General features: G+C 37.9%; 1 protein-coding gene across 5 annotated transcripts in view; it reads right to left on the reverse strand.

The window, feature by feature from the left end:
• Positions 1-10,505, reverse strand: part of LOC143026469 (NACHT and WD repeat domain-containing protein 2) — a 148,692-nt gene that overhangs the window by 49,722 nt on the left and 88,465 nt on the right. For 4 of the 5 annotated variants that reach the window (XM_076186940.1, XM_076186914.1, XM_076186932.1 and 1 more), the window contains exons 5-6: positions 6,976-7,185; positions 5,125-5,292 (exon numbers count right to left, since the gene is read on the reverse strand). In XM_076186940.1, coding sequence (XP_076043055.1) covers positions 5,125-5,292; positions 6,976-7,185 — 378 coding nt within the window. Of the gene's footprint in view, positions 1-5,124; positions 5,293-6,975; positions 7,186-7,751; positions 9,638-10,505 lie in introns of those variants that run through there. The other variant, XM_076186949.1, reaches the window with a different exon arrangement.

A 10,505-nucleotide genomic window follows, 5' to 3' on the forward strand; every position in this document is an offset into this window, starting at 1 on the left:
ACAATGCTCAAGATAGATGACTTTATATATTGAATGTCCTATTATAGTGTGGCATATCTCTTTCTTTCTTATTTCCCATCAATGCGTTATTTGATCTTTTTCATTCTGTATATAACAAAGGAAGCTCTATAGTATAATGAATATCACTTTTCAGGATTATAACAGCGATGACCCACTCCATCCCATCTGTGACACCTCGGCGTGGCAACATGAGGAAAAGGCGCTGTTGCCACGTGTCACAGCTTCATTTACTATATACAGAATATGGAACAAATTAAAATAGCACATATATGGGAAATAAAGATGAGGGATGTGCTAGGGTTGATTTGGCAGAATGGCTAGTGCTAAGTCACGACGTATTCCACATCCTGAACGGACTCCTTGAAGCGCAGACTATAGTGATATGAAATTCAACACTATGATACCCGGGTCGCCACTGTTGCAACAGACAACTAGATAGGGCGGGTGGCTGTGGCTCCATGAGGTCCATACTCTTTTGCCATGGGGGGTAGTGTTTGGCTACATCTATATTTTTATTTTCCTGATTTTCTCATATCATATATATATATATATATATATATATATATATATATATATATATATATATATATATATATATATATATACATATTGTGACATGACAGGTTTATGAATGGGAAGAATGGAAAGACACGATTGAGAACAACAGACTTTATTCCTGACCGGTTTCGCCTTTGCGGCTACACATTACCTCTGAAGAAGCCTCAAAGGCGAAACCGGTCAGGAATAAAGTCTCTTGTTCTCAATCGTGTCTTTCCATTCTTACCATTCATATATATATATACATATATATATATATATATACATATATATATATATATATATATATATTTTTTTTTATCTCAACATTTTTCAAGTTGTGTATGTGTGTGCGTGTGTTTACCCAGTTGTATCTTATGGGAAGGGGAGCTATACTCGTGGTCTACCGTCTTTGTATCTCGCAATGTCTAGTTTACTCTTAAATTCGTGTATGGTTTTTGCACACACTATTGTTTTGTCCAGTTTGTTCCAGATGTCTATCACTGTGTAGAAAGATGTTTTTTCAGGTCTTTTCTATAAATATTCTTATTGAGTTTTTTCATGTTCTCTTGTGTTTATCTTGTCCCAATTTAGTAAGTCCTCTCTATCTAGGACTTCCGTGCCTTTCATGATTCTGTAGATGGTCAGTTGGTCGCCTCTCTCTTCTTTGTTCCAAACTCGATAATTTCAATTTAGCTAGTTTCTCCTCATATGACATGTTTGAAAGTGCTGGGATCATTTTCGTGGTTGCTCTCTGGATTCTTTTAATTTTCTTTATGTTCTTTTTGGTACTGGGTGACCAGTATCACTACATACTCCAGCCTAGGCCTTATTAGTGTAACTAATAATTGTTTAACCATTTCCTCGTCTAAATACGCAAAAGCCACCTTTATTGATCTTAGCAAGTTGTAGAATTCTCCGACAATTTTGTTTGTTTATCAATGGACAAGATATTTGAGGTAATTACTCCCAGGTCTTTTTCAGATCCCACTTTCTTCACTTCCTTTGTTCCAATTGTATATTGTCCTGATATTCTTTTTTTTCGAACTCCATTATGCTACATTTCTTAATGTTGAAGTCTACTTCCCACTTCTGACTCCATTTCCAAACCTTGTTTAGGTCTCTCTGTAGTGATTCACAATCCGTTTCGGTTTTCACTTTCCTCAACAATTTAGCATCGTCTGCAAAGAAGCTCATGTAACATTCCACATCTTCATCCATGTCATTCACATAAATAGCGAACATTATTGGAGCCAATACTGATCCCTGTGGAACTCCACTAATCACCTCCTCCCAACCTGAACACTTTTCTCTGAGCACTACTCTCATTTTTCTACCATGCAGGAAATCCTCCATCCAGTTTAGTAGGTTACCTTGTATCCCTCCTATGTTTTCTATATATATATATATATATATATATATATATATATATATATATCTATATATATATATATATATATATATATATTGTTTTTTTTTATAATTTTTGTGTGGTACTTTGTCGAAGGCTTTTTGTAAGTCTAGGAAAGCACAATCAGCCCATCCATCCCTTTCTTGTATTATATCTATTAGTCTTGAGTAGAAACAGATTAAATTTGTAGCACATGATCTTCCCTGTCTGAATCCAAATTGTCTCGAGTTTATTATATTGTTTTCTTCCAGGTGTTTTATCCATCTATTCTTGATAATTTTTTCACAAATTTTGGCTACAGTGCTTGTAAGGGAGACCGGTCTGTAATTAGTTGGTCCTTCCTTGTTTCTTCCTTTGTATATTGGTACAATGCTGGCATTTTCCAGTCTTTTGGTATTTTCCTTTTTGAGTGAGCAACTTATTATGTTGTATATTTTGTTCATTAGTTCTTTACATTCTTTTAATATCCAATTTGCATTTCCGTCTGGACAGTGCGATTTCTTAACGTCAAGGTTCGTTAATTGATCATTTATTTCTTTTTGTGCTACTGTTATTTCCCTCATAGGGGGAGATCGTACTTCACTTCCTTCGTCCCAATGCTGTACTTTTTCTCTAGTGAAAACTGACTTGAAGTGATTGTTCATAACTTCGGCCATTTCTAGATCTTCTGTGTATTCTGTATCTCCATGGCGTAGTTTCACCATTTCCTGTTTATTTTTAAGTATAGCATTCACATATCTATAGAATAGTTTGGGTTGATCTTTACATTTTTCTATGATGTCTTTTTCGTAGCTTCTTTTTCCTCCCTGTGCACTTTTACATATTCATTCTATGGTTGATATATATTTGTCATTTTCCAGGTTTTTTATCTTTTCTCCATTTTTTTCCAAGCTTTATCTCTTCTATCTTTCGCCTCACTGCATCTTCTGTTGAACCAGCATTTAATCTAACCTTCTTTTGTTTCTGTCTTGGTACGTATTTATTCACTCCTTCATTATAAATTTCCATCAAGATCGTCCATTTCTCTTCCACTTTTGTCTCTTCAATATAGAATTTTTTTCCAATTAGCATTCTGAAAGAATTTCTTAAGTTTCCCAAACTCCGTTTTGTTGTACATCAATCTTCCTTTTCTGTATTTCTCCTTTCTCTCCATATATATTTCTTCCTTTATTTCAGCCTCTATTAGTACGTGGTCACACTTTCCAAATTATGTCTTGTATTCAATTTTATCCATAATTCCAGGTTTTGTTGTAAATATTAAATCCAGTCTCGACGGTTCTTCATTATTTCTGTATCTGGTATTTCCATTTTCCCATTGTCTCTTTGTATGCTGTGTGGTCATGTGAAGTAATACATTTCCCCGTAGATCCTCTCCACTGTATCTATGACCCAATTTGTTTTTTCTTTGATTACTTGAATAATTGTGTCCTTTGCATTTTCCTGTATCTGTTTTTGTACTATTTCTTTAGAAGCTATTTCTTCGTTTTCTCTGCTTTTCATTCCATTCTGCAAATTTTCCTCACCTAAGTTTTCTTCATTTCTTTCAGACATTGCTTGTATTTTGCTATTTACATTGGTAGTATCATTAATTTTCATTTTTTCATTTTCACATTTAACCTCAGATCTTTTTAATCCATTTAGCTCTTTATTTAGTTCGGAATTTATTTTCCTGAGTTCACATATCTCATTGTTAGCTTCGAAAAGGCCTTTCGTTAAATTCACAATCTCATTCCGTAGTTTTATGAATTCTTTTTCCCACAATTTTCTATTAATACTCATCTCCTTTTCCATGTCTAAGATTCGACTCAAATTTATTCTATCGCACTTACCAAAACCAGAAATAGTGTCTTCGTTATACAATCTAATCATCGGACTAGGTGTCTCAAGGCCTCTGTTTACATTTAATTTCGGCGTAGCGCCTCCAGAGGGCTCTGCGTTTGAGTCGACATTCGGCTCAAAATTATCGTTTTTATTTTCTTGTATTTTCTCTTATTAGATCAATTTAACACTGCAGAGAAATCATTTTGGATAGCCACAAGTGCTCCCCTCCCATTCAGTACAAACCAGTCCTCTTGTTTTCCTTGCACTATTGAGAATTTTCGTCTTATTCGGCAGCCTTCGGAGCTCTAGTTGAGAGGTGTTGACAGCTCGGTAGCTCGGAAGTGTGTGTGTTATAAGTGACTATAATCGGAGACAATAGGTGTAGATAAAGAGAAGACATAAGAACTACATCAATGTTTAGTCAACAATGAACTACTGTATTTGTATGACACGCAATATCGCATAAGACGCCCCCCCATTTCACAATTTCTTTAATAACATTTAGAGAAAAAATATTGTTTCATCACTACTCTATTGAAAGTCATTGACAATTATCTTCCAGGAAACAAATTATTTTGTGCATTTCCGTGTTAGCGGCGATGACGACAGAACGTCTAATTAACGCCGACAGTTGAGAGTTCGTTTGAGTAAAAACGACTTCGGTTAATTTTCAAATCTTCAAATATCAAATTCTATTTCCGTTATATATGGCAAAGCTGAATTGTAAACTAAGATATTGTAAGCCTAGATGAATGTTAGACATACCGTTGAAATGTCCTTAGAGAAGTCTAGATTTCAGTAAGCGAAGTCATGTTCTAGTTATTTAGATGGAGGTTGGATGTAGGATGTCGGAGGAAAAATAACCCAGTGGGATAACCCCTTTAGTCGAGCTCATTTTGTTTACAAATTGACGGCGACACTTTCATCTTTTTAAATCACTTTGTAAAGTAAGACAGAAGTATAGTCCGCGCTCAATGGACTCTTGTTCGAGATTACCCCAGACCGCCTTAGCCATGCACTCTGTATCTATGCCCAACCTCATTCGGCAGCATGGCCATATTAGACGCAGGGTTATTTTTGTATTGTGGTTGAAAAAAATATGTGCCGGCAAATCACAGTAACTTTAAAAGAACCAACAATGCGGTTTGAAGTATCACTAGAGAGAGAGAGAGAGAGAGAGAGAGAGGGAGGGAAAGAAATCACGAAGAAGAGCAAAACTCGGAGTACCACGGACGATGGAGAAGGAAGAGGAGGAGGAGGATGTGGAGGAGGAGTAGGAGAATGAGGGGGATGTGGAGGAAGAGTAGGAGAATGAAGGAACACAGCATACTCACTGGTCAGCTGTCCGAGGCACTGTTCCTTGAAGGAATGGTCGTTGAGGTGCTCGTCCGGGATGCCCCAGTGGAGATCGACGATGTTGAGTTCGTAGCCTTTCTCCATGCAGTAGAGTCTCAGCTTGGGGTACACGTGTTCCATCAAAGCCGATCGCTCCATGATCGTGTCTGCAGAGGGAGGGAGAGAGAGAGAATGTGGGTGCCAACGTTTCAGCAGCAGCAGTAGATGTCCTTATTGAACTCTCTGACTGCCGAGGACGTTAACGGGGTGAATAAAATCGCCTGACGGCAACCAGAATAAAAACATTCGACGACCATGGCAGTCGAAGGGCAACACAGCGATGATTGCAAACTCCGAACAGTCTGGGGGTCTGACAAAAGCCTGACATCGAAAAATTTAATGTTGCCATAAAAAGCGAGATAAAATTATTCAAATGAGTAAAAAGGGGTATAACGCGAATAAATAATTCAGCAGAGGTGTTTGAAAGCATTGTTGGCCAAGAAAGGTTCCGTAACCTGAATACACAAAAAACTCAAAATTGCCCAATTTGCTTCCGAGACGTACAGTGTCCCTCCTGTTTTCTCTTGAATCTTTGAATACGTCATTCAGAGTACGAACACATTTCCTTAAAAGTGGCAGTTTGCCGACAAGATTGACGAGATAAACACCATATGAGGACGGAGCCAGACAAAATACGGGAACCAGACAAAATCCGCAGGAAGTGTTTAGAAGCAGCAATCATTCAAGGAACGAACACTATTGAACAAAACAGGGGCATGTTTAACATCTCGCCTCACATTATTCCCCTAATACCCATGGCCAGCAAAATATTAAATATCTAAACCACCCTTTGTGGACATTTCGCCACGGACGTTTGGGCCAGCATTCTCATCCTTTCCCAGTGTCCAATCCCCCCCCCTTCTCCTCCTCCTCCTCCTCTTCCTTCCCCCACTTTTCTCTCCCCGTTCCCTCCTTTCCCCTTATTTAATCTCAAGCATTTGTATCTCAACTTGTACTTGAAAAAAGCTGTAATAAGCGAAACGTCGTACAAATAAAGGCTCCGTCCTCATATGGTGTTTATCTCGTCAACGAACACATTTACTGACACTGAAGCCGCGCACTGACACACACACACAATGGAGGTAAGCTGTAGAGAAGAGCTCTGGCTACAGTATTCCTGAGGTACAAGAGAGAAATCTGAAAAGAGGAACAGCTCACGAATTCAGACAATCGTTCCGGTTGGGAAGAAATTCATGACGTAGTATGTGACCCAAAGTCTTCCTCTAGCAAGTTGCGCTCCCCCTTACACGATAGATAAAAATAGTTACTGATAATGACATATTGTCAGTATCTTTATTACCAATAGCTACCACCTCTTTTAGACCGTCTACCTTCCTTGTCCACCCCGTTCGTAAACTTTGTAAATAACAACGATTGAAAAAAATAGTATGGGTCAGATTCAAATATATACTACAAGATCGATTTTGAAACTTCAATGATTTTATTCTGGGTAGCACGATACGATACTATTTAACTAATCTTTAAGCCCTTTAAGAGGTTAAACTCTATCGCTTATTTTTGGTCAGCTCCTTAAGGGATAACTGTTCATCTTGACATAATTTAAGGATTTTGTTAAGGCTAATGATCAAAGATATGATTTACTTTAGAGATGAGGGGTCGTTGGACCCGGGGGTGGGGGGACCAGAGGATGTCCAACGCGTTCTACATGACTGGACCAGAACCCCAAAACTAGTAACTAGTTTATCTAACGATTCTCTTCATCGTTGACATGGTCCCCAGGAGGTTGAAGAAGAAGACCCTCCCTGTGACTTCGAAACCTCGATTCTTACCTTTAAGATCGGCACAGGTATAGATACAGATCTTGCGTGGTTTCAGGATCGGTTTGACGAAGACCACGTTCCCCATCACCAGGTTCCTGATCACGTCGGAGAGCTTGTTCAGGTCGGGAAGGTTCCCCAGATGAGGAATGGGGCCGGACTTCCTCGGGCTCCCTTTGCCATCATCTGGGGTGGCGCTGGTGTTGGCCGGTAGAGCGGCTCCTGCGAAGGATCGACAGCAAGAAGGAAATTTGTGAAAAAAGATTCTCAATTCCTTTTGCACAAAATTATATGGCATTCCAAGTATATTATAGGAATTTTCTTTTAGATGCTTATTTGTCTAGCAGTCATAGCAATTGTATTTATACTTTTGTTGTCTTTAAACTTGGTCATCATAAGTCTCAAACTACTACATGTATTACAGTATTATTCCTTATAAGCATTTTTGTATTGTTTTCTAGTATATTAAGGGAGCTCAATGAGTTACCTCTGGTATATTAGGATATTTTTACATGTGACACAGTCTATATTCTACAAATTTGTTGAATATTTAATTTGTATTAGTATTATCTTGATTTGCTTGTGAAATTATTGTATACTGCAAAACTAAAACTAAAACCAAAACTAAAATTGTGTACAGTTAACATATAAATCTTGACACATCATGATAGACGAATTTGAAAATAACTGTTAACTACGCTCAACAAATTTCACTCTACCAAACAATTTAATTCAGATATCTGGCTATCAAAGGGATGATTTTCCTTCAGAAAATCTACGATACAGACCGAAAGCCTGGGCCATGTTGTGCATGAGGAGAGCCGACGACTGTAGCGCTTCGCAGAGGGAGCCATGGCGTTTTTCCCGCTCCCTGGGCCACCACAAGAGACGACGCAGCCACACCAGAAGGTCCAGGTCGTCGAGACTCGGCATGGCGGTGGTGTGTAAGATCGAAGCTCAGGACTCCAAGATCGAGCGGTAGATGAGACAGGCTCTAGTCCCCTTCGTTGCAATGATTTCGTTGTTGTATGTATATATACGCTGGTTTCTCCTTAAAGTTTATTAATACTCTATTATCATCCTTCTTTTTCAAAAAGCTCCTCTGACTCGACTTGACGTCACGTACCTCCTCGTAAGGTAAGACGATATGACGTCACTCTTAGGCTCCGCCCCCGTGTTATGGTGGAGAGATTGGTGTGCGTGAGCAAGAGGAGGACGTTCGCTCTTTTTTCTCTCGTCGTGGAGTGTGGTTTATCAATAACAAATCCCGTGATTTCTGAACCATGTCCTCCTTACAGCGTCGAGGAAGGGCTTCATAATGACAGACGATGTTGCTCCGATGACGTCACGGATGACGTACATTCGAAACGACAACCAAGTGATGATGTCTTGAAATAAGATCCTCACAATGGCATCAGAATCCTTATACAAGCATTTAGATAATATTTGATCCAATACTGAGAGTTCTTCCTTACATCCACATAATTCTGTGATCATCAGTTATTGTCACAAGACAATGTCGTCATATTTTGGTTCGCATCTTTGATAAGATATATGGCCAGTGTGAAATGAATTTAAAGTTCTTCTTGGGAACATCCTAGTTTTCAATTGAGCAATGAAGATATTTTCTTTACTCATTTCTTCTATACGAATATTTTCTAACAAGAAATTTTTACTTGTGTTTAGTCGTCTTGACTTAATAAAAACAAACTCAAAGAATTTGGCGACATGACGTCATAGCATCCTCCATTGAACAAGCGATGTACAAAGTAAATTATTACAATGAATTATAACAACGAATGAAAAAAGATGACAAATTTATTATATAAAACGGCTGAAAATAAAAATAACTTAGGCGTCTCGTGACGTAATACGACCTCTAGTTGGTGCTGTGACGTCATCATCCAACACGCAAGGGGAGCTCGGCGATCTCACGAAACAGTCTTCTCTCACTTCTCGTACAGACCGCGCAGCACCCTTACGGACCAGAGTCACGAGTCATTTTTTCCTACTGATAATTTTATCTTCATTAATAGAAGAATGTAGATCACTTTTAACTGTTAATATTCTTTCGTTCTGCCTTAAATCTCTCCTTTATCTTTGTCGATTCAATTATTGACCCCGAAGGATAGAGGAGCTGGTTAAATGTGACGAAATACAAATCTTCTTTCGTTATAATCGGACGTTTTGAAGTTTTGATGCATTAAGGGTTATTTTTCAGTCGAGAACAATGGGATCCTGGGCCTTCCTGTGGTCGAAACTGCATTGCGTCACTCACAAGCTCCTTGGAGGAGGAGGAGGAGGAGAAGAAGACGACAATAACCTGAGGTATCGATTGATGTTCCTGAGTTCCTTTCACGAAAAATAGGCGCGATGGCTTCCTCCCATCTTTATCTTCATCTTCTTCACATTCGACCAAAAGAATTTTTTTCTATTTTATTGATGCCATGAACTATTATTGCCTCAGGTAATCCATTAAATATAACACCACCACCTCAGGTACAAACTGCCAAGGTAGTACAACCTAATCTCACCAGGTGAGTTTTCAAATCAACAAATTACATGTCTCACGTTTAATTCACTTATTTTCGGTTTAATGGTGACGTAATCCAATTTTATCTCCTAAAGAAATCCGAGATGGGTTTTTGCCATCCATTTTTTGCGGCAAGAACTTGTAAAAATTGTTCTTTGCACTTGGAGGGCGAGGGAGGTCTAGCCCGTCACTACTCACAATCACGACTGATCGGAGAAAGAGCTCGAGCCTACGCTCTCGACCTGGATGCTTTGTCTCAGAATTACATGAACAAAAATACTCTTACGAATGCGAACATCCACATGAGTAAATAGATAAACAAATGAATAATTATTAATGATTATTATTTCTACTGTAGACTGATAAAATTACTGAATATGTTTAACTGTTATAGAGTTTCAAGTAATTTCATTTCTGGATGCTTTGTCTCAGAATTACATGAACAAAAATACTCTTACGAATACAAACATCCACATGAGTAAATAGATACACAAATAAATAATCATTAATCATTATTATGTCTACTGTAGACTGATAACTTTACTGAATACATTTAACTGTCATAGAGTTTCAAGTAATTTCATTTCTGGATGCTTTGTCTCAGTATTACATGGACAAAAATACTCTTACGCATGCGAACATCCACATAAGTAAATGAATAAACAAATAAATAATTATTAATGATTATTTTGTCTACTGTAGACTAATAACTTTACTGAATATGTTTAACTGTTATAGAGTTTCAAGTAATTTCGTCTCTGGATGCTTTGTCTAGCCTTACAGTACATGACCAAAATTCTCTTACGAATACAAAAATCTACATAATTGAATAAACAAACGAATACATGGACAATGATTAGTGATTATTATGCCTACTGAGGACCAACAACATTACTGAATATTATTGGAAATCTGCTATACATTTTCAAATAATTTGATTTCTGTACCGCCGTTAAATGATGTGACGTCGTAACGCTCAAAAGGAGATGAGGCGACGCGTATCACTATG

Source organism: Oratosquilla oratoria, chromosome 1 (genome assembly GCF_046742065.1).
Source record: "Oratosquilla oratoria isolate Oo_2021 chromosome 1, ASM4674206v1, whole genome shotgun sequence".
NCBI classification, from domain to species: domain Eukaryota; kingdom Metazoa; phylum Arthropoda; class Malacostraca; order Stomatopoda; family Squillidae; genus Oratosquilla; species Oratosquilla oratoria.